General features: G+C 58.0%; 2 protein-coding genes across 2 annotated transcripts; both read right to left on the reverse strand.

Moving 5' to 3' along the window:
- Nucleotides 1–15,697: 15,697 nt before the first annotated feature.
- On the reverse strand, nucleotides 15,698–17,716 carry LOC128670884 (uncharacterized). The gene has a single exon (XM_053746899.1). The coding sequence runs from the start codon at nucleotides 17,714–17,716 to the stop codon at nucleotides 15,698–15,700; it is 2,019 nt and encodes a 672-aa protein (XP_053602874.1).
- A 4,688-nt stretch (nucleotides 17,717–22,404) lies between these two features.
- Nucleotides 22,405–23,076, reverse strand: LOC135309726 (uncharacterized; the record flags this gene model as incomplete). The annotated part of the gene is made up of 1 exon (XM_064435999.1): nucleotides 22,405–23,076. A coding segment is annotated over exon 1 (444 nt), but the record flags the coding sequence as incomplete, so codon positions are not given.
- Nucleotides 23,077–24,375: the final 1,299 nt, after the last annotated feature.

Consider the following 24,375-nt stretch of genomic DNA (forward strand, 5'->3'; position numbering starts at 1 on the left):
ACACATCTCGTGAGAGTAACCTAACCTAACCTAACCTAACCTAACCTAACCTAACCTAACCTAACCTAACCTAACCTAACCTAACCTAACCTAACCTAACCTAACCTAACCTAACCTAACCTAACCTAACCTAACCTAACCTAACCTAACCTAACTAACCTAACCTAACCTAACCTAACCTAACCTAACCTAACCTAACCTAACCTAACCTAACCTAACCTAACCTAACCTAACCTAACCTAACCTAACCTAACCTAACCTAACCTAACCTAACCTAACCTAACCTAACCTAACCTAACCTAACCTAACCTAACCTAACCTAACCTAACCTAACCTAACCTAACCTAACCTAACCTAACCTAACCTAACCTAACCTAACCTAACCTAACCTAACCTAACCTAACCTAACCTAACCTAACCTAACCTAACCTAACCTAACCTAACCTAACCTAACCTAACCTAACCTAACCTAACCTAACCTAACCTAACCTAACCTAACCTAACCTAACCTAACCTAACCTAACCTAACCTAACCTAACCTAACCTAACCTAACCTAACCTAACCTAACCTAACCTAACCTAACCTAACCTAACCTACCTAACCTAACCTAACCTAACCTAACCTAACCTAACTACCTAACCTAACCTAACCTAACCTTTTTTTTTTTTTTTTTTTTTTTTTTTTTTTTTTTTTTTTTTTTTTTTTTAACGTGTGGAAAGACCCTCGTCCCGTCCATCCGGCCACGGGAAGCCGGACAGGTGTGTGGGACTTGAACCCACTAAAACCACACGATGCCAACGCCAACCGCATTTGTGCCGGGACCATGTGCTACTCTCGCTCCACAGCCCGGCGCGGCGGCCGCTACCACGGCGGCCTCGGCTCGGCCGCTCTCCTCGGAGCGGCCAGCGGGACGGCTCGTCAGCCTTCAGTACTACCCGCTTGGGTAAAGGCGCGCTTGGCATGGGCGCGCCTTTCTACCCGGGGGCCGTTAAGCCGGGCGACGGGAAATCCCGTTTCCGCCACCCGACCGGCCCTATTGTGGGGGCAGCAGGTGCAGGGCGTATGCCCGCCTCCTGCGCCCTGTGCGCCGGCGGCGAATGGGGAGGTCGGTTGTATCCTCCCTCTCCCTTTCCGCCGCCTCTTTGCGGAGCATTACGCTCTCCGCAAAGGCCTGCACCGCTGTCCACGACGTCTCGCTGTCGGCCATCTGTCTTACGACAGCCGGCAGGGAGAGGTCGTCCCCCACAACCGCGCGCAGCTGCGCGCGGTCTTCGTCCCAGGCTGGGCAGTCCTCCAAAGTGTGCTGGGCGTCCTCGTCAGCACATCCGTCGCAATGGTGGCAAACGGCAGACGGCTCACGCCCCGCTATTCGACACAGATACCCCCCGAAGCAACCATGCCCTGAAAGCATCTGCGTCAAGCGGTACGAAAGCGAACCGTGCTGCTTCGCCAACCACTGGGCCAAAACTGGACGAATAGCCTCGACGGTTCTACGCCCAGCAGAGGGCCGCTCCAACCTGTGGCTCCACTCCTGAATGCTGCGCTGACACAGCTCGTTGCGGCGCCCCGCAATCTCCCTAGGTGCTGGCCGGTGGCCCCGGGCTAGTGCCTCCTCACGCCATTTGAACAGAGACGCGAGGGTCCTGGCTTCTAAGTCCCAAGGAATACTACCGGCCAGCATGCACGCTGCCTCACAGGAGATCGTGCGATAACCTCTGGAGGCCCTGATTGCCATCACCCTCTGCGGACGTCGCAGAAGAGCGATATTTTGGTTACTCAGGGCCTCTGCCCAGATGGGGGCACCATAGAGGGCCATGGATCGCACGACCCCTATGTACAAGCGTCTGCAGGACGCCTCCGGACCTCCGATATTTGGCAAGAGCCGTGTCAGCGCACCAGCCGCCGCCATCACGCGCGGCACCAACGCCGCAAAGTGGGCGCCGAAATTCCATCTGCCATCAAGGACGATGCCTAGGTACCGCATCGTCGGCTTGATGGCGATCTGAACCCCGCCAACCATCAAGCTGGAGTCTGGCGGGGGCCCCCTTCGAGGGCCGTGAAAGCACAACGCCTCGGATTTTTGAAGGGCCACCTCCAGACCCAGCCGGCGGATTCGGCGCACCACTTGCGCTACTCCCGCAGTAGCGACCAATGACGCCTCTCGATATGTGGCTCCACGGGCCGCGACCAGGGTGTCGTCGGCATAACACACCAACTCCACACCTGGTGGATTTACGGCCCGCAGCACCCAGTCGTATCCGATGTTCCACAGGAGCGGTCCTAAGACAGAACCCTGTGGAACACCGCGCGTCATTGTGCTCTCCTTCCAACCATCTCGAGCAGGGAATACTATCCTCCTATCTGAGAGGTAGTCCTGGACGATCCGGCGCAGGTAGGCCGGCACCCCGTGGTAGCGAAGTGCCTCCATAATGCACGGCCAGGGGAGGGAGTTGAAGGCATTGGCGATATCAAGAGACACCACCACGACCACCTCACCCTGGGAGACCGCATCCTGCGCCATGGACTTCACCCTCAGAACGGCGTGGACGGTTGACTTCTTCCGGCGGAACCCGTACTGGCAATCCGCGAGGTCAGGACCTACCCTCTCCAGGTGCTCGACGAGGCGGTCAGCAGTGACTTTTTCCAGCAATTTGCCTGTCTCGTCGAGCACTACGATTGGACGAAAGCCAGACGGGGAATCCGCCGGTCGTCCCTCCTTCCGTAGCAGGACCAAACGTCCCGCTTTCCACGCCTTGGGAAACCTTCCCTGCCCGAAACAGGCGTTAAACAACCCCCTCAGTCGCTCCCCCAGGACGTCTAGAACGAGGACCAACGCTCGACCTGGAATACCATCTGGACCCGGGGCGGTATTCTTGGCGCGTAGCCTGAGCACGGCCGCGCCAAACTCGTCCCGAGTGATCTCAGGAATTTCCTCCCGGTCCTCAAGCCCCACATCCAATGGTGGAGCCATGCTGGGGGGCTGGAATGCCGCTCCCTGCGGGAACAAAGCGGCAACTACCTCGCCGAGGAGCTGCGGCTCCAAGCTCTGCGTCAAAGGGACACCGTATGGCCGAGTCTTGTTGCGGACCAGCTTATACGGACGCCCCCACGGATCGCGATCCAGCGAAGCCAGCAGCTCCTCCCTGGCCGCTTCCTTGGCGGCCGCAATCTCGTTCGTCAGCGCGCTCTTCGCCTCCACTAACGCTGCACACAAGGCGGCCTCTACGTTCTCATCCCGGCGCCGTCTCCTCCGGTACCGGGCGTACTGGCGTCTCGCAGCAATGCAGGCTTCGCGTAGCCGCGAAAGCTCTGGAGACCACCAGTACACCCACCTTCTGGGAGGACGAGTACTATTCCGGGGCATTGACGCGTTACACACCGCTGTCATAGCGCCGCGGAACCACTCGGTCTCATCCTCAACCACCACGTTTACTGGCGCACGGCACCAGGCTTGTATGATAGCCGCCTCGTGGAGCAACTCCTTGTCGAGGCGCTTTAATTGCCACCGTGGACCGATCTCGTTCGGGGCCCAGCTAGGGCCGCTCGGAGCGACCGAGGACGCGGAAAGATCAAACCGCACGTAGCGATGATCGGAGAGCGTCTCCACGTCCTCCAACACCCCCCAACCCTGAACACGGGTTGCCAGGGCAGGGCTAGCAAGCGAAACGTCCACTATTGACCCGCCCTGTTGCCGCACACACGTGTTAACTGTGCCCCTATTCAACACCGCCAGTCCGACGGTGATGAGCCATTCCTCCATAACCTCACCCCGGGCATCTGTTGCTGGAGATCCCCAGGCCGTTGACTTGGCATTGAGATCCCCAACAACAAGCACAGGGAGAGGATGGCTCCTGTGGACAAGCGCCTCGACTTCGGCCAGGAACGCCTCGAACTCGCTGAGTGGACGGTTGGGAGAGAAATAAACCCCTACCACAACTAAGTCGCCCAGACGAGCCGAGACCGCTCCATGACCGCGCACCACACTCATTGGAGGCGAAGAGCTCGCCGACGAGACAATGGCGACCATGCCGTCACGGTCCGCCACCCAGTTGTCCCTAGGGGGGACAAAGTACGGCTCAGCGACTACCGTCACGTCTATCAACCACTGCGCCACGCTCTGGGCCAGCAGGTCTTGCGCCCTGGCACAGTGGTTGACATTCGCCTGGAGAACTTTGAGAGCCATAACTATTGGGAGGCCCCCGTCTCCATCGGCTCGGCTCGCTGAGCCGCACGGGCGGGCTGCGTCTGGGCCGTAGCCGCGGACGCACCCCGCCTTCCACCTCTCTTCCTGCGCGCACTCGGGCACGCCGCACTCGCGACCCGGTGTCCCGCCGGTTTGCCAGACTCAGAGCACAACACGCAGTTCGCAACTGCGGACGTGCACTGGGAGGCCTTATGGCCTGGTTTGCCACATCTGTAGCACAGCGTGCTCCTATCCACCGCTGCAGTGCATACCTGGCTGACATGGCCAACCTCCAGGCAGCGGTAGCACTGCATTAGTTTCGTCGGCAGCAGTTTCACCTGCGCCGACACCCAGCCAACAAGGAGACGCGTGCCAGGCGCGGTCAACCTTTTAGCCGCCACGACGGGACACCGTACCCACACTGTTCGGGTGCCAGTGCGGTCCACCCGGATCTCCCCAACTTTTACGGCAGTATCGGGGCACTGAGCAACCCGGGAGACCGCACCGCGCACCAGGTCCTGGGTGGCCGAGTCGCAGAGCCCGATCACGCGCAGGTCCACACACTTCTGGGGGCGGGACACATCGACCAATTGAGGGTCCATCACCTCCCTCAATTTGGTGGCCAGGGCGTCAGCCTTGGCATCTCTTTCGGTGCCCGCAATTTCGATGATACGGGCACCGGTGGCCGCTCTCTTTAGCTTAACACCGGAGATGCCAAGCTCTCCGATGTCAACCCGCTGCCGCGCCTGCTCCAAAATTTGGCCATACGTGGCGCCCCCTTTTTCGGCATCCGGCTGCATCTTGAGAAGGATGGCAGCCGAGCGCGGAGGACGCAACTTAGCCTGAGGCTTCTGCAGAGCAGGCCTCGCCGCCATCTGGGGGGCAGACTGATCTCCCGGACGGGTGCCGGAAGTCGCCTGTTTCCGGGTGCCCCTTCTCACCACGGTCGTCCATGATTCATCCATAGACGCCGGGGCTGGAGGAAGGGCACGTGGCGCTGGTCGAGGCGCTGACTGAGGCGACGATTGAGGCGCCGACTGAGGCAACGACTGGGGCGCAGACTGAGATGCCGACCGAGGCGCCGACCGAGGTGTCGCCAGAGGTTCCGCGGTTTTCGGCACTGGCTTTGCTCTAGGAGGTGGGGGCGGGGCCTTCGCCGTTGATGGCAGTGGGTCCAGCTCCAACAGGGCGAAGGAGTTCGATGAAGCCCCAGGGGGATTAGACTCCAAGGTCTTCCCCCCACTTTTCTTCCCCTTCCCCTTACCTTTTACGGGCTTGGGGGTGAGCGGGGTCTTCCTCCACTGGGCCACATTGCTAGCGACCGCAGGGGGATCTTCCTCCTCCGACTCCGATGTCAACGTGACAGTCCCCACAATCTTTGAACCTGTGCGGCGCTTGTCCGTCGCCAGCGGGGGACGCCATTGCGGTTTCGGCAGGAGACGATCTTCAATGCCGTCCAGGCGGGCGTTTACGAAGGGGCCCGCCGTCTCCAATATGAGCCGCTTCAGCGACTCTATGTCCCCAGCAGGGACGTCCGCCAAGGAAGTGCGCGCTGGCGACACCGTAGGCTGCGTGGACCGCTGTATTTCAGCACGCATCTCCACCATCTCCTTCTGCAGCGCATCCAGTTTATTTTCCAGGCGTTTATTCTCCGCCTGTAGCCTTTCAGCCTCCTCGCTGGCAGTGCGCCTGATGAGAACAGCCACCACCTCCTCGAGAGACGCAGCTGCTTCCTTAAGGCCCTTCACGAAGGTGCCCTTCAGATTATTCGAACTGGCCGCGACCTTCCTGATGACACCAATATTGGCGTCGGCCAGTTCTTTAAGAGCACCTCCGACTTGGCCCTCCACCGTAGAGCTGCAGAGCACTGTCGCCCTTTTCGCAAGGGCGATTTCAGCCATTCGGGTCACCACCCGTTCAGCCTCATCACGACGTGCTACCGCCAGCTCACGCCTGGCTTCAGCCGTCAGTGCCGATTTAGGTCGGCCCCCTTTCTTTGCCGATGCTGTTGGTGGGCGGATCTTCGGCGCAGACTCGCCATCCGACCCATCAGCCCTCGGCTCCACCGGATTGCGGCACCTTTTCCGGCGCCTCGGCTCCGACATCTCCACGTCGGACGCCGCCACGACGCTCTCCACGCTCACCCACGACGATGCGTCGGATAGTGAGCCAGCCTCTGGCTGCGACGTCAAATTGGAGGAACTTGCGTTCCTCAGGCGGTTAGTGCCCCCCCCAGATACGGTGGGGCAGCCCACACCTGAAGGCGTGGGAAGGGATTCTCCGGCTAAGCCGGTACCCTCCTGGGGTAGATTGTTTTTACTACTCGCCATTTCATTAGTTTCCTTTATTACAAGGGTGAGGTCCCTGATCTCCCACACTACATGGTGAGCGCTAGGGACGGAGTTCCCCCTCCGCCATTCATCCTATCGGCACGCCCGAACCTTAGGATTGGGGTTATTTTTGGTGAGGTTTTCTTCCTCTCGGCACAGGCCACAAAGTGGCACAGCACCCTCGGCCCCGTAATGGGGTAACGAGGTGCCCGACGCTGGCCTAAGCCAAGACCACCGCGCTAAACGTGAGCCACATCCGTTCACCGTCTGAAAGCAGACGGGAAGGAGTGGCTCCCATCAGCAGGATATTCGCCAGTAACCAATAAGACCCCGACTACCAGGGAGTTATTGGCTACCGCCCAGGGTGCACCGTCCCGAATCCCTTGTCAGCCCGCCGCTCTCACCGGATCCTTGCGGATAAAGTGAGAGAGGCTAAAGCCTTCAAGGGACCGGGCGCTCGAGGAGGTTTCCCGCACTAGCACCCCAACCTAACCTAACCTAACCTAACCTAACCTAACCTAACCTAACCTAACCTAACCTAACCTTTTTTTTTTTTTTTGTTTTCGCAGGGGAATGCATTTACGCACTGAGTGTGGGACTCCTGGGCCGCTATCCAGCCCAGACTACCCACTAAACCCCTGCGGGTGCCATCGGCCGCTTTACAGGGAGGCGCCTCGGATCTATCTAACACAAGACGCCTCAGCGACTGGCCGGTCTCTTTCGCCAGAGACCGGACTCACCATTCTCAGGGGCCCACCGACACCTGGTGGACCCCTGCCGTCGGGTGGGACTAGTCCCACCGATTTAGGGGGGGCGCCTGCAGGCGCGCAAGGTAGCGCCTGCGTCGCACCCCCGTCCGCCTTCTGCGGATCGGCTCCGCGAGGGGGTGGTCCTCGCGGTTCCTTTCCTCGGCCTCCCTCTGTGACATAACAGTCTCACAGAAGGAGGCCACTGCCGCCCAGGCTCCGTCACTCCCGAGCATCGCATTGACGACACTCGGGAGCGACAGATCCACTCCACCGAGCACTGCCACCAGATCGTGGCGCTGCCGACTCCACCTGGGACACTGCTCTAGAACATGTTGAGCAGTGTCCCGAGCCTCGCTACAATCGTGGCAGACCGGCTCGGTCTCCCGCTGGGCCACGCGGTGCAGGTACTCACCGAAGCAGCCATGCCCGGTGAGCACCTGCGTCATGCGGAAGGTGAGAGGCTTGCGCCGCCTCAACATCCATCTCTCCAGGACCTGGCGCAGGGCCTCCACTGTGCGTACACCGTACGTTGCCCGCGCCAGGTCTGCCTCCCACCTCCGCATGAGTTCCGCTTGCCCTCGCAAGCGGACCCGCCGGACCATCTCAGGCGAGGGGTGCTCGCCGATTTCCCTCCTGTTCGCCACAAAGTGGTAAACCTCGGCGAGCACCTCCGCCACCAACTCCCACGGCGGGTCGCCCGCGAGGGCTGTGGCCGCAGCGTACGCCACGGTACGGTACCCCCGTATCGCCCTTACCGCGATCACCTTCTGCGCCTGCCGGAGGAGGCGCTTATTCTCCGCGGCAAGGGCGTCCACCCAAACGGGGGCGCCGTACATCGCCATACTCCGGCACACGCCGGAGTACAGCTTCCGTACAGCGTCGCTGGGCCCACCCAGATTGGGCAGGAGTCGGCCCAGCGACGCAGCCGTCCTGACGATCCTTTGCCCCAGCTCTCGGAAGTGGGGGACAAAGGACCATCTCCCGTCGAGGATGAGAACCTAACCTAACCTAACCTAACCTAACCTAACCTAACCTAACCTAACCTAACCTAACCTAACCTAACCTAACCTAACCTAACCTAACCTAACCTAACCTAACCTAACCTAACCTAACCTAACCTAACCTAACCTAACCTAACCTAACCTAACCTAACCTAACCTAACCTAACCTAACCTAACCTAACCTAACCTAACCTAACCTAACCTAACCTTTTTTTTTTTTTTTTTTTTTTTTTTTTTTTTTTTTTTTTTTTTTTTTTTTTTTTTTTTTTTTTTTTTTTTTTTTTTTTTTTTTTTTTTTTTTTTTTTTTTTCGCAGGGGGGAATGCATTTAGGCACCGGCCCCCGGGGACACTGTTCCCGGGGAGTGTGGGACTCCCAGGCCTAGCCCGGACTACCCACTAAACCCCCCTGCGGCGTGTCCGCACCGGCCGTTATTGGGGGCGCCATGGGATCGCGAACATTCTACCACGACGCCCCCCGGCGTTGCCTCACGGCACTATCCTAGCAGACGACGGGCATATTGTGCCCGCCGCCTGCCTCTTCGTCCTCGCCGATGGGGAGGGGCATGCGCTCGTGCCTCGCGCTCCCTTTCAGCAGCCTCCTTCTGCGACATTACCGTTTCGCAGAAGGAGTATACTGCATCCCAGCGTCCCTCGCCGCTCAACATCTTGCTGATGACGTTGTGCAGCGAGAGATCCAGGCCTCCTCCTCCTAGGGCCACTGCTAGGGCCACCCTCTCCTCGGTCCATTTCCCGCAGTCTGCCAGAGTGTGTTGGGCCGTGTCATCCGGCTCCCCACACTCATGACAGACCGGGGTTTCCTCCTTTCCTATTCTGTGCAGGTAATGACCGAAGCACCCGTGTCCGGTCATCACCTGCGTCATCCTGTACGTCAGTTGGCCGTACGTTCTTTCCATCCATTCCTCGAGCGATGGGAGGAGCGCCCCGATGGTTCGAACACCATACGGGGAGTTTTCCAGCTCTACTCGCCATCGCTCTTTCAACCTGTCTACGGCCAACTGACGGACAGTCCTTAATTCTCTTGGGGCGGGCCTTTCCCCCACAGCTCGCCTCCTTGCCCGCTCCCAATATACTTCCGCCTGAACCTTAGCGTCCATATCCCACGGTGGGGTGCCAGCCAGTGCACACGCCGCCGCCCATGCCACCGTTACGTAGGCCCGAGCTATGCGATTGGCCACCACTCTCTGTGGCCTCCGCAGCTGGGCCACGTTGGCTTTGGAGAGCCTATCTGCCCAGATTGGTGCCCCGTACAATGCCATGCTTCGGGTTACACCCGCATATAGCTTGCGGCACGGGGCACTGGGCCCTCCAACATTGGGCAGCAGCCGGCCCATGGCCGACGCAGCACCGACTATCCGGGGAGCCAGTCGTTTGAAGTGCTCCCGGAAGTTCCAGCGTGAGTCCAGGATGATACCCAGGTACTTGATATGCGGTTTCACCTGGACTCGTTCCCCACCGATGGATATGGACGCGCCCTCAGGCGGCTTCCATCCCCTGCTTCCGAAGGCGATGACCTCACACTTGTTGAGGGCCACCCTGAGCCCCAGCAGCCTGACGCGGGTGACCATCAGGTCTGCTGCGACTGCGGCTGCCCTGAGGGTGCTCTCCAGCTTCTCTCCCCAGATGGCCACCATCGTGTCATCTGCATAGCAGATGACAGTCATCCGGGGGAGCAGGGCCCCGCGGATGGCCCAGTCGAAGCCGATGTTCCATAGCAGAGGCCCTAGAACAGACCCCTGGGGAACACCGCAGGTCATCGCCTTGGATTTTACGCCTTCTCTGTCCTCGTAGAGCACCACCCTCTCAGTAAGGTAGTGCCCTACGAGGTTCCTGAGGTAGAGGGGCACCCCATGGTATTTGAGTGCCTCCTCTATTACCTCATATGGGAGGGAGCCGAAGGCATTCGCTATGTCCAGCGAGACACCCACGGCCCCTCCCTTCCGTTCCATTGCGTCCTCCGAGAATATTCGGAGGGCCCCTATCGCGTCAACGGTCGACCGCCCTTTTCTGAATCCGTACTGGCGGTGCGACACGTTGGGCCCGACATTTTCCAGATGCTGGATGATCCGGTTGGCCACAATGCGTTCTAGCATTTTCCCGGTTTCATCCAGCATCAGTAGGGGCCTCCACCCCGAGGGGGAGTCCTCGGGCCGGCTCTCCTTCCTGAGTAGGCAGAGCTTGCCCTCCTTCCACGGTTTGGGGAACCGTCCTGATGACAAACAGTCATCAAAGAGCTGTCTGAGACGGCTCCCCAGGTGTTTCCAGGTGTTTTAAGGCCACCGGTAGAACCAGACCAGGGACGCCATCTGGGCCAGGGGCCTTTTTGCAGGCCATTAGGCGCGCTACTCCCTGGTCAAATTCCTCAGTCGTCACCGGTGGCACTTCCGTCGTGATGGACTCCCGCTCGGGGGCCGACATTCTCGGAGGAACGAATGTTTGGGCCGTTGGGAATAGGCCTTCGACAATCCTATTAAGGAGATCCGGCTCTAAGGAGGCTGTGGGGGGGGCGTGGCGCATCTTGTTGCGCACTACCCTATATGGCCTCCCCCACGGGTCCCTGTCGAGTGTGGCCAGAAACGCCTCGTGGGCTTCCTCCTTAGCCTTAGTGATTGCCATCGACAGGGATTTTTTAGCCTCCTGGAGGGCAGCATGGAGTCGCTCCTCCTCTCCAGCTACCCAGTTCCGTCGCCGCCTGCATCGGGTGTAGTTACGACGGGCGCGGTTACTGAGACGTCGGAGTTCAGCAATGTCCTCCGACCACCAGTGAACCCGCGCCTTTGCAGGCAACGGGCCGGACCTCCTCATGGATGCGTCACACACCTCAGTGAGTGACACGCGAAAGCCTATTGCCCTTTCCTCCACACCAAGGGACCGGCTTGGTGTGGGTTCTCTCCATTCGATAATCATGGCAGCCTCTTCAGCCAGGTCCCTGTCGAGACTTGCCATATTCCACCTGGGGAACCCTTGCCGCCCCCCCTCGTCCCGACCGGGCAACCTAACCTAACCTAACCTAACCTAACCTAACCTAACCTAACCTAACCTAACCTAACCTAACCTAACCTAACCTAACCTAACCTAACCTAACCTAACCTAACCTAACCTAACCTAACCTAACCTAACCTAACCTAACCTAACCTAACCTAACCTAACCTAACCTAACCTAACCTAACCTAACCTAACCTAACCTAACCTAACCTAACCTAACCTAACCTAACCTAACCTAACCTAACCTAACCTAACCTAACCTAACCTAACCTAACCTAACCTAACCTAACCTAACCTAACCTAACCTAACCTAACCTAACCTAACCTAACCTAACCTAACCTAACCTAACCTAACCTAACCTAACCTAACCTAACCTAACCTAACCTAACCTAACCTAACCTAACCTAACCTAACCTAACCTAACCTAACCTAACCTAACCTAACCTAACCTAACCTAACCTAACCTAACCTAACCTAACCTAACCTAACCTAACCTAACCTAACCTAACCTAACCTAACCTAACCTAACCTAACCTAACCTAACCTAACCTAACCTAACCTAACCTAACCTAACCTAACCTAACCTAACCTAACCTAACCTAACCTAACCTAACCTAACCTAACCTAACCTAACCTAACCTAACCTAACCTAACCTAACCTAACCTAACCTAACCTAACCTAACCTAACCTAACCTAACCTAACCTAACCTAACCTAACCTAACCTAACCTAACCTAACCTAACCTAACCTAACCTAACCTAACCTAACCTAACCTAACCTAACCTAACCTAACCTAACCTAACCTAACCTAACCTAACCTAACCTAACCTAACCTAACCTAACCTAACCTAACCTAACCTAACCTAACCTAACCTAACCTAACCTAACCTAACCTAACCTAACCTAACCTAACCTAACCTAACCTAACCTAACCTAACCTAACCTAACCTAACCTAACCTAACCTAACCTAACCTAACCTAACCTAACCTAACCTAACCTAACCTAACCTAACCTTTTTTTTTTTTTTTTTTTTTTTTGTTCTCGCAGGAGGAAACCCATTTACGGGCGACCCAGGGGAAGAACATCTCCCCCGGAGTGTGGGGCTCCCAGGCCGCTGCCGGCCCAGACTACCCACTAAAACCTCCTGCGGCGTTTTTCAACCGACCGTTGATGGGGGCGCCATGGGATCGCGGACATTTCACCACGACGCCCCCCGGTTCTGCCTCGCCAGGCGTCCTCACCGTAGCAGACGACGGGCGTATCGTGCCCGCCGCCTGCCACCTCTGCCTCTCCTATTCAGAGGGGCGTCGGCTTGCGCCTCACGCACCCTCTCGGCGGCCTCCTTCTGCGACATGACAGCCTCGCAGAAGGAAGCCACAGCATCCCAACACCTTTCGCTGCACAGCATCTTTTCTACGACGCTGTGCAGCGAAAGGTCGTCTCCTCCCAGTTCCACGACGAGAACGACTCTCTCCTCTGCCCACTTTTCGCAGTCTGCCAGAGTGTGTTGGGCCGTATCATCCGGCTCCCCACACTCATGGCAGACCGCGCTCACCTCTCTCCCAATCCTGTGCAGGTAATGACCGAAGCACCCGTGTCCGGTCATTACCTGCGTCAACCTGTAGGTCAGCTGGCCGTGACCTCTTCCGACCCAGTCTGCGAGCGATGGCAGGAGCGCCCCAATGGTTCTTACACCATATGGGCCCAATGGTTCTTACACCATATGGGGAGTTCTCCAGCTCGACTTTCCATCGCTCGCGCAATCTGTCCACGGCCAGCTGCCTGACCGCCCTCATTTCCCTGGGAGCGAGCCTGATTTCAAGTGACCTGCACCTGGCCCGCTCCCGGTACACTTCCGTTTGTACCTGGGCTTCTAGTTCCCATGGCGGGGTTCCGGCAAGAGCACAAGCTGCTGCCCAAGCCACCGTCACATAGGCCCGGGCGATGCGATTGGCCACCACTTTTTGTGGCCTACGCAGCCGGGCCTTATTGGCTGTGGAGAGCCTGTCCGACCAGATCGGCGCCCCGTACAGCGCCATGCTGCGGGTAACTCCCGCATACAGCTGGCGGCACGAGGCGCCAGGCCCTCCAACATTGGGCAGCAGACGGCTCATTGCCGACGCTGCGCCTATTACTCGGGGAGCCAGTTGACGAAAGTGCTCCCCGAAGTCCCAGCGTGAGTCCAGGATGATGCCCAAGTACTTTATGTACGGCTTCACCTGGACTCTCTCCCCGCCAATGGGAACGCATTCGTTCGAGGGCGGTCTCCATCTTCTTTTCCTGCCGAAGGCAATGACCTCGCACTTGCTAAGGGCCACCCTTAGTCCCAGCATCCTGATGCGTGTGAGCATCAGGTCTGCTGCGACCGCCGCAGCCCTAAGGGTGCTCTCCAACTGCTCCCCCCGGACAGCCACCATTGTGTCATCTGCATAGCAGATAACTATTGTCCGGGGGGGTAGGGCCGCGCGGATGGCCCAGTCGAAACCGACGTTCCACAGCAGGGGGCCTAAAACCGAACCCTGGGGAACGCCGCAGGTCATCGCCCTCGACTTCCGTCCCTCCTTGTCCTCGTAGAGCACCTCCCTCCCTGTAAGGTAGTGCCCTACGAGGTTCCTTAGATAGAGGGGCACTCCGTGATACCGGAGCGCCTCCTCTATCACTTCATAAGGGAGGGAGCCGAAGGCGTTCGCAATATCAAGCGATACGCCCACGGCCCCTCCCCCTCCCCCAATTGCTTCCTCCGAGAATGTCCTCAGGGCCCCGATGGCGTCAATGGTGGACCGCCCCTTTCGAAAGCCATATTGGCAGTCCGACACATTGGGTCCATCATTTTCCAGATGCCGGGCGATTCGGGCCGCCACGATACGTTCCAGCAGTTTACCCGTCTCGTCCAGCATCAGGAGGGGCCTCCACCCCGAAGGAGAGTCCTCAGGCCGGCCTTCTTTCCTAATAAGGACAAGCCGGCCTTCTTTCCACGGCTTTGGGAACCGCCCCGTCGACAAGCAGTCGTCGAACAGTTCTCTGAGGCGGCTCCCAATGTGTTTCGCCGCCACCGGGAGTATTGGACCGGGGACTCCGTCTGGGCCTGGGGCCTTTCTGCGGCCCTCCAGACGCTTTAGTCCCCAGTCAAACTCCTCATCCGTTACCGGTGGCACACTCGCCGCGGTGGACTCCCGTTCAGGGGCCGACATCCTCGGAGGGACAAATTCCTCAGCAGAGGGGAACAGGCCTTCCACGATCCGCTTGAGGAGGTCCGGTTCCATGGAGGCCGTGGGGGGGGCGTATCGCAGTTTGTTGCGAACAGTCCTGTATGGCCTCCCCCATGGGTCCCTGTCGAGCGTGGCCAAGAACTCCTTGTAGGCGTCGTCCTTGGCCTTGGCTATCGCAGCCGACAGGGTCCTTTTGGCCTCCTGGAGAGCGAGGTGCAGCCGCGCCTCCTCTCCGTCAACGACATTACGCCGCCGTCTGCAACGCGTATATTCGCGTCGGGCTCGGTTACTGGCGGATCGGAGAGCAGCGATCTCTTCCGACCACCAGTGAACCGCCGTTTTTGCAGCCGGCGGCCCGGACCTCCTCATCGAAGCGTCACAGATCCGCGTGAGCGACGCACGAAGGCCTGTTGCCCTCTCGTCCACACCAAGGGAACGGCTTGGTGTGGGTCTAATCCAAGCCTCAGTCATGGCCGCCTCCTCAGCCAGGTCCCTGTCGAGGCTAGCCAGACTCCATCTCGGGAACCCCCGGTCCCGCCCCCTCAAGCCCTGTACGGGCTGCTGGGGCCTGTTGGAGACCCCCATTCGGATGTACCTGTGGTCCGAGAGGGTCTCCACGTCCTCCAGGACACGCCAATCCACGACACGCGCGGCAATGACGGGGCTCGCAAAGGATATGTCGACAATCGACGCCCCGTTCCGCCGCACGCATGTGTCGACGTTGCCCCGGTTTAGGACTTCAAGCCCCAAACCCACAGCCCAGTCGTACAGGGCCTCTCCCCTCGGATCGTCGATAGGAGAACCCCAAGCCGAGTGCTTGGCGTTGAGGTCTCCCATCAGTAGCACCGGTGCTGGCGCCGCTCTCCCGATTACCTCGCCCACCCTCTCGAGAAAGTCCTCAAAGGCACGCAGCGGCCTGTTGGGGGAGAAGTATGCCGCAACTATGGCAAACTCTCCCCACTTTGCCGCCGCGTATCCCGGACCACAACCAATTCTCGAGAGGGGTGGGCGATCTCCAGCTCGGGGAGAGGTGATTGCCACCAGCCCGTCCGTGTCTCCGATCCAAGTAGGAAGGGGGGGGACGCAATACGGCTCCACCACGACGGCAGCACCAATGGCCCACTCCGCCACGTGCTGGACTAGGAGGTCCTGTGCACGGGCGCAGTGGTTGACATTGGCCTGCAGCACCTCTGCCTGTTGCGCAGACCCGCCAGGCATTAGTGCTCCATGGTGGTGCCCTCAGGGGTTCCCTTATTTGGGGCCAGTTTGCCCCGTGTGCGCGGGGGATTGCACGAGGGGCCGCCCATAATGTGTTTGGCGGCCAACTTGTGCGCATAGCACACCGCGCACCAGGGTTCACTGGCCTCGCACGCAGAGGAAATATGCCCTGCTTTGCCACAGCGATGGCACAACTCTGACCTGTCCACCGGGGACGGGCAGAGGGCTCTGGTGTGGCCTATACCCATGCACCGGAAGCACCGCATGGGCAAGGCCTCCAGTCCTCTGACCTTGGCGGCTGTCCAACCAACGAGAAGACGCCCCTCGTCGATTAGGGCGTTGGCAGCCGCCACGGGGCAAGTGATAATCACCGCCGCTGTCATATCTGGTGATATGCGGATGTTGCCCACTTTAATTTGTCCCGGTGGACATTTTCCTGCCCTCGCTGTGGCCTCTTTAAGGGCCTCTGGCGTTACTCCCTCGTCGAATCCAGAGACCCTTATTTGGGCCGCCTTGAACGGTCTTGTGACCTCCGCCTCAGTCCCTATGACCTCCCGGAGCTTCTCTGCGAGGCTGTCCGCCGCAGCCCCACTGTTAGCCCCGGGTATTTCAATAATGCGGGCCCCCGTTGCCGTGCCACGGACAGCCGCCACATGATCCACCCCAATTGACGACAGGTCAATGGTGGTGGCCCTCGATATCACCGTGCGGTAATCTAGTTTAGATTCCGGCTTGAGGGTCACCACCACCGCCGAAGTCTTGGGTGCAGCAAATTTGACTATTTTAGGCGGCTGTGCGCTCGCCTTGGGGGCCTTCGCTAGGGTAGGCTCAGGCTGGGCAGGAGGGGAGGCTTTGTTCCCCTTCTTTTTCCCCCTTCTGACCACCTCAGCCCACCCCTGTTCACCTTCCTGAGGCGGAGGTACTTCGACAGGTTGCCCAGTAGGTGTCTGGGCCTGCACCGTCACTTGTTGGGGCTGCTTTTTGGCTGGTGTAGCCTTGGGTGCAGGCCCAGGTCGTGCTGGGGGCATCAGGGTAGCCCCCGCAACTGCACCAGCATAGCTCCTCCCAGCTTTTGGGGCCGTCGGTTCGGCCTCCTTCCTCTTATCGGCCGCCAGAGGCGGCCGGACAATCGGCTCAGGGGCCAAAAAGCCCCTTTTCTCCGCTTCCTTGAGGCGGTCATTAACCATGCCCCCCAGCTTGAGGAACATGTTCCTTTCAAAGGACTCCTTCCATTCAGAGAGGAGTCCCCTAATGTCCTCCAGCGAGGGGGCACCCACCGCTGGTTGGGCCTCATTCAGCGCCGATGCCGTGCGCTCGGCAAAGGCCGTGCGCAGGGCCTTGGTCTCCTGCTCGAGGAGCGAAAGCTGCTCCCGCATCCTCTTGTTGTCCGCCCTGAGTATGCGGACAGCTTCCGACTCCTCGCACTGAGCCTCGATTTTCCCAGCCGCCACAATTATGTCATGGCAGGCCTCGTTCATGGCCCGCCATGCCGTCCCCTTTAGGTTGCCGGACTTTCCGGCCTCCGCCAAAACCTTCTGGGCAGCCGCCCTCACCACCTCCAGGTGCTCATCAACGAGGCACCTCTTCCCGCTCTTCTCGCTGGCCTTCAGGTACCTGCTGGTACCAGCCTTCTCGAGCTCGCGCTCGAATTGGGCATAGTCCGCAGACAGGTCCCGGAGCCTCTCTTTGGTCTCGGCCGTGCCAGCGTAGGAGCCCCGATGAGCAGCCCGGCCTCTCGTGGCTGAGGAAACCTTGTTGGAAGCCCTTTCGGCCTCCTCCACGTCCTCTGATGCCTTCCTCTTTGAGGCTTGGCCCCGCTCCTTCCCAGTCGTCATTACGTCCGGGAGCCAGATTGACCCATCCGAGTCACCGTCCGATTCGCCGTCCGAGAAGTAGAGAGACTCTGACCGGCTGATCACAGTCTTCTCTCCTACCTCCTCGTTATCCCCCCCAGTCGATTTCTTCCCCCTTGGGGTCAGAGATCTTCCCCGTGCAGATTTGGCCACCGTCCTACCCATATTGGGCCGGACGCGACCACGCCAAAAATAAGCAACACAAAATTCGCAGACAGGGGGCAGAAATTGGCCCCTGCCTGGTTACAGAAAGCTGAGCTACCCCGCACCAGCGGTCTGGTAGCTGTGGTCAAAAACACAACCTTGCTTTTGTAAAGAAGAATGGGATCTTGCCAGTGCCCCAACTCCACAAGGAGCCAAGACACTGAACCGTCGAAAACAAAAGTAAGTAACCAAAAGAAAGACTCTTGGTGACAAAAATCTCCAGGACACCTTGAACCACACTCAACACAACGTCAGTACCCTCAGCTCACCTTCAGTACCTTCAGCTCACCTTCAGTACCTTAGCTCACCTTCAGTACCTTCAGCTCACCTTCAGTACCTTAGCTCACCTTCAGTACCTTAGCTCACCTTCAGTAACCTAACCTAACCTAACCTAACCTAACCTAACCTAACCTAACCTAACCTAACCTAACCTAACCTAACCTAACCTAACCTAACCTAACCTAACCTAACCTAACCTAACCTAACCTAACCTAACCTAACCTAACCTAACCTAACCTAACCTAACCTAACCTAACCTAACCTAACCTAACCTAACCTAACCTAACCTAACCTAACCTAACCTAACCTAACCTAACCTAACCTAACCTAACCTAACCTAACCTAACCTAACCTAACCTAACCTAACCTAACCTAACCTAACCTTTTTTTTTTTTTTTTTTTTTTGTTCTCGCAGGAGGAAACCCATTTACGGGCGACCCAGGGGAAGAACATCTCCCCCGGAGTGTGGGGCTCCCAGGCCGCTGCCGGCCCAGACTACCCACTAAAACCTCCTGCGGCGTTTTCCAACCAACCGTTGATGGGGGCGCCATGGGATCGCGGACATTTCACCACGACGCCCCCCGGTTCTGCCTCGCCAGGCGTCCTCACCGTAGCAGACGACGGGCGTATCGTGCCCGCCGCCTGCCACCTCTGCCTCTCCTATTCAGAGGGGCGTCGGCTTGCGCCTCACGCACCCTCTCGGCGGCCTCCTTCTGCGAGATGACAGCCTCGCAGAAGGAAGCCACAGCATCCCAACACCTTTCGCTGCGCAGCATCTTGTCTACGACGCTGTGCAGCGAAAGGTCGTCTCCTCCCAGTTCCACGACGAGAACAACTCTCTCTTCCGCCCACTTTTCGCAGTCTGCCAGAGTGTGTTGGGCCGTATCATCCGGCTCTCCACACTCATGGCAGACCGCGCTCGCCTCTCTCCCAATCCTGTGCAGGTAATGACCGAAGCACCCGTGTCCGGTCATTACCTGCGTCAACCTGTAGGTCAGCTGGCCGTGGCCCCTTCCGACCCAGTCTGCGAGCGATGGCAGGAGCGCCCCAATGGTTCTTACACCATATGGGGAGTTCTCCAGCTCGACTTTCCATCGCTCGCGCAATCTGTCCACGGCCAGCTGCCTGACCGCCCTCATTTCCCTGGGAGCGAGCCTGATTTCAAGTGACCTGCACCTGGCCCGCTCCCGGTACACTTCCGTTTGTACCTGGGCTTCTAGTTCCCATGGCGGGGTTCCGGCAAGAGCACAAGCTGCTGCCCAAGCCACCGTCACATAGGCCCGGGCGATGCGATTGGCCACCACTTTTTGTGGCCTACGCAGCCGGGCCTTGTTGGCTGTGGAGAGCCTGTCCGACCAGATCGGCGCCCCGTACAGCGCCATGCTGCGGGTAACTCCCGCATACAGCTGGCGGCACGAGGCGCCAGGCCCTCCAACATTGGGCAGCAGACGGCTCATTGCCGACGCTGCGCCTATTACTCGGGGAGCCAGTTGACGAAAGTGCTCCCCGAAGTCCCAGCGTGAGTCCAGGATGATGCCCAGGTACTTTATGTACGGCTTCACCTGGACTCTCTCCCCGCCAATGGGAACGCATTCGTTCGAGGGCGGTCTCCATCTTCTTTTCCTGCCGAAGGCAATGACCTCGCACTTGCTGAGGGCCACCCTTAGTCCCAGCATCCTGATGCGTGTGAGCATCAGGTCTGCTGCGACCGCCGCAGCCCTAAGGGTGCTCTCCAACTGCTCCCCCCGGACAGCCACCATTGTGTCATCTGCATAGCAGATAACTATTGTCCGGGGGGGTAGGGCCGCGCGGATGGCCCAGTCGAAACCGACGTTCCACAGCAGGGGGCCTAAAACCGAACCCTGGGGAACGCCGCAGGTCATCGCCCTCGACTTCCGTCCCTCCTTGTCCTCGTAGAGCACCTCCCTTCCTGTTAGGTAGTGCCCTACGAGGTTCCTTAGATAGAGGGGCACTCCGTGATACCGGAGCGCCTCCTCTATCACTTCATAAGGGAGGGAGCCGAAGGCGTTCGCGATATCAAGCGATACGCCCACGGCCCCTCCCCCTCCCCCAATTGCTTCCTCCGAGAATGTCCTCAGGGCCCCGATGGCGTCAATGGTGGACCGCCCCTTTCGAAAGCCATATTGGCAGTCCGACACATTGGGTCCATCATTTTCCAGATGCCGGGCGATTCGGGCCGCCACGATACGTTCCAGCAGTTTACCCGTCTCGTCCAGCATCAGGAGGGGCCTCCACCCCGAAGGAGAGTCCTCAGGCCGGCCTTCTTTCCTAATAAGGACAAGCCGGCCTTCTTTCCACGGCTTTGGGAACCGCCCCGTCGACAAGCAGTCGTCGAACAGTTCTCTGAGGCGGCTCCCAATGTGTTTCGCCGCCACCGGGAGTATGGGACCAGGGACTCCGTCTGGGCCTGGGGCCTTTCTGCGGCCCTCCAGACGCTTTAGTCCCCAGTCAAACTCCTCATCCGTTACCGGTGGCACACTCGCCGCGGTGGACTCCCGTTCAGGGGCCGACATCCTCGGAGGGACAAATTCCTCAGCAGAGGGGAACAGGCCTTCCACGATCCGCTTGAGGAGGTCCGGTTCCATGGAGGCCGTGGGGGGGGCGTATCGCAGTTTGTTGCGAACAGTCCTGTATGGCCTCCCCCATGGGTCCCTGTCGAGCGTGGCCAAGAACTCCTTGTAGGCGTCGTCCTTGGCCTTGGCTATCGCAACCGACAGGGTCCTTTTGGCCTCCTGGAGAGCGAGGTGCAGCCGCGCCTCCTCTCCGTCAACGACATTACGCCGCCGTCTGCAACGCGTATAATCGCGTCGGGCTCGGTTACTGGCGGATCGGAGAGCAGCGATCTCTTCCGACCACCAGTGAACCGCCGTTTTTGCAGCCGGCGGCCCGGACCTCCTCATCGAAGCGTCGCAGATCCGCGTGAGCGACGCACGAAGGCCTGTTGCCCTCTCGTCCACACCAAGGGAACGGCTTGGTGTGGGTCTGATCCAAGCCTCAGTCATGGCCGCCTCCTCAGAACCTAACCTAACCTAACCTAACCTAACCTAACCTAACCTAACCTAACCTTTTTTTTTTTTTTTTTTGTTTTCGCAGGGGAATGCATTTACGCACTGAGTGTGGGACTCCTGGGCAGCTAATCGGCCCAGACTACCCACTAAACCCCTGCGGATGCCATCGGCCGCTTTACAAAGAGGCGCCTCGGATCTAACTAGCACAAGGCGCCTCAGCGACTGGCCGGTCTCTTTCACCAGAGACCGGACTCTCCACTCTCAGGGGCCCTCCGACATCTGGAGGACCCCTGCCGCCGGGTGGGACCTCTGTCCCACCGATTCAGGGGGGGCGCCCGCAGGCGCGCCCCCAACCACCAAGGCGAGCCGCACGCCATCCAGTCCGGAAGCAGACCGGAGGCAGCGGCTCTCCGTCTTATTCGGCCGCAGAGGATAGGGACAGCGGCGCACCGTAATACCGGCAGTCCTCCTCCTCTGCGGCCCCACCGACCACCATGCCTGCGCCATGGCCGCGCCTCATTCGGCCGCAGAGGATAGGGACAGCGGCGCACCGTAATACCGGCAGTCCTCCTCCTCTGCGGCCCCACCGATCACCATGTTTGCGCCATGGCCGCGCCTGGTCGCGGAGGATAGGGAGAGCGGCGCACCGTAATACCAACCCCTCCTCTTCCCCCGCGACCCCTACCACGGCTGTAAGAGTAGAGGGCTTAGCCCCCTTCTCTCACAGCCACTGAGCCAATTGGCTCTCCAACCTGGGTTACCCGACATGGGTAACCCACCACCAGTTGCCAGGACATTTGCCAACGGCTAACAAGACCCCTAAACGGGGAGTTATTAACCGTCGCCCAGGGTGCACCAGCCCAATAACTTGTCAGCCGCCGCTATCACCGAATCAAAGATCAAGTGACAGAAGCAAACCTTCAAATCATCGAGCCAACGTGGAGGTTTCCTGACAGTAGCACCCCAACCTAACCTTTTTTTTTTTTTTTTTTTTGTTTTCGCAGGGGAATGCATTTACGCACTGAGTGTGGGACTCCTGGGCCGCTATCCAGCCCAGACTACCCACTAAACCCCTGCGGGTGCCATCGGCCGCTTTACAGGGAGGCGCCTCGGATCTATCTAACACAAGACGCCTTAGCGACTGGCCGGTCTCTTTCGCCAGAGACCGGACTCACCATTCTCAGGGGCCCACCGACACCTGGTGGACCCCTGCCGTCGGGTGGGACTAGTCCCACCGATTTAGGGGGGCGCCTGCAGGCGCGCAAGGTAGCGCCTGCGTCGCACCCCCGTCCGCCTTCTGCGGATCGGCTCCGCGAGGGGGTGGTCCTCGCGGTTCCTTTCCTCGGCCTCCCTCTGTGACATAACAGTCTCACAGAAGGAGGCCACTGCCGCCCAGGCTCCGTCACTCCCGAGCATCGCATTGACGACACTCGGGAGCGACAGATCCACTCCACCGAGCACTGCCACCAGATCGTGGCGCTGCCGACTCCACCTGGGACACTGCTCTAGAACATGTTGAGCAGTGTCCCGAGCCTCGCCACAATCGTGGCAGACCGGCTCGGTCTCCCGCTGGGCCACGCGGTGCAAGTACTCACCGAAGCAGCCATGCCCGGTGAGCACCTGCGTCATGCGGAAGGTGAGAGGCTTGCGCCGCCTCAACATCCATCTCTCCAGGACCTGGCGCAGGGCCTCCACTGTGCGTACACCGTACGTTGCCCGCGCCAGGTCTGCCTCCCACCTCCGCATGAGTTCCGCTTGCCCTCGCAGGCGGACCCGCCGGACCATCTCAGGCGAGGGGTGCTCGCCGATTTCCCTCCTGTTCGCCACAAAGTGGTAAACCTCGGCGAGCACCTCCGCCACCAACTCCCACGGCGGGTCGCCCGCGAGGGCTGTGGCCGCAGAGAACGCCACTGTACGGTACCCCCGTATCGCCCTTACCGCGATCACCTTCTGCGCCTGCCGGAGAAGGCGCTTATTCTCCGCGGCAAGGGCGTCCACCCAAACGGGGGCGCCGTACATCGCCATACTCCGGCACACGCCGGAGTACAGCTTCCGTACAGCGTCGCTGGGCCCACCCAGATTGGGCAGGAGTCGGCCCAGCGACGCAGCCGTCCTGATGATCCTTTGCCCCAGCTCTCGGAAGTACCCCAACCTAACCTAACCTAACCTAACCTAACCTAACCTAACCTAACCTAACCTAACCTAACCTAACCTAACCTAACCTAACCAACCAACCAACCAACCAACCAACCAACCAACCAACCAACCAACCAACCAACCAACCAAACAACCAATTTATATATTATATTTTGTTTACCTATATTCTCTTCTCTTTACCGCGCCATCTGTGGATACAGATTACAGATGTTGCGTTAAACATGCAAGCAGGTTCTACCCACGTTTTATTGATTGCTATAATATCTTCTATAAGTAAATAGTCCGTCCAGACTCCAAAATGTCTGTCCGCCACTAGGTACTAACCTATTTAGAGTTCCTCGCGCTAAATGTCAATAAATTTGTGTGTTACTTCCCCAGACGCGACAGAGCCGAGGGTCCACTTGCCTACTTTTTCTTCTACTCCTCGCACTGTATGTTGTAAGACCATCATTGCTAAAACCACTTTTCGAGATTACTCTAACATGCAGCACCGTGTGAACAAGAGATTTTTACTTAAGATTTTTTTTAAATTATTAACATCAATAATGATTTATTTCATTAATTGAAAAACGTAACAAACTATAAAGATTTCACATCAAACTTTTTTATGAGTGGGTAATAATAAATCATACAGAACCATGGAATCGTCACTAAAAATAATAGGCAATATTTCATTCCTTCAATCTCTTTCTTCACATTCACACAGACGCACACGTTATTTTAAAGATCAAATTCGCAGAAGAGATATTCCCTAAATTGTACCCAATTGTTTACTTTGTAATAATTTTAAAAGTTGAATTGCTTCAATTGTCAATAAGATAAAATTTCTTATTATTGCTTTTACTTACGTTTTCCATAGAGACAGTCCCGTAAAAGCGATGTTGCATGTAAAAGTTAATATTGTCCAAAGATCTTAGGCATAAAAGCCATGTTTTGAATTTTTATCATCATAATTTGTACTGACGTCAATGAACAATAAGTTGTACAAATGAATGAAATCAGCTGTTCCACGGTTGGCACTGCACTAATTTTAGCATAATCTTAATTAACTCCCTACCCTATTGTGACGTTTTTTCCACATGGAAATATTTTTCTGAGAATGTGGATACGATACCCTACGATACGGGTGGAGTGGGTTGATAAATGAAAGGACTA

This window comes from Plodia interpunctella, chromosome 6, assembly GCF_027563975.2.
Source record: "Plodia interpunctella isolate USDA-ARS_2022_Savannah chromosome 6, ilPloInte3.2, whole genome shotgun sequence".
Classification (NCBI taxonomy): Eukaryota; Metazoa; Arthropoda; class Insecta; order Lepidoptera; family Pyralidae; genus Plodia; species Plodia interpunctella.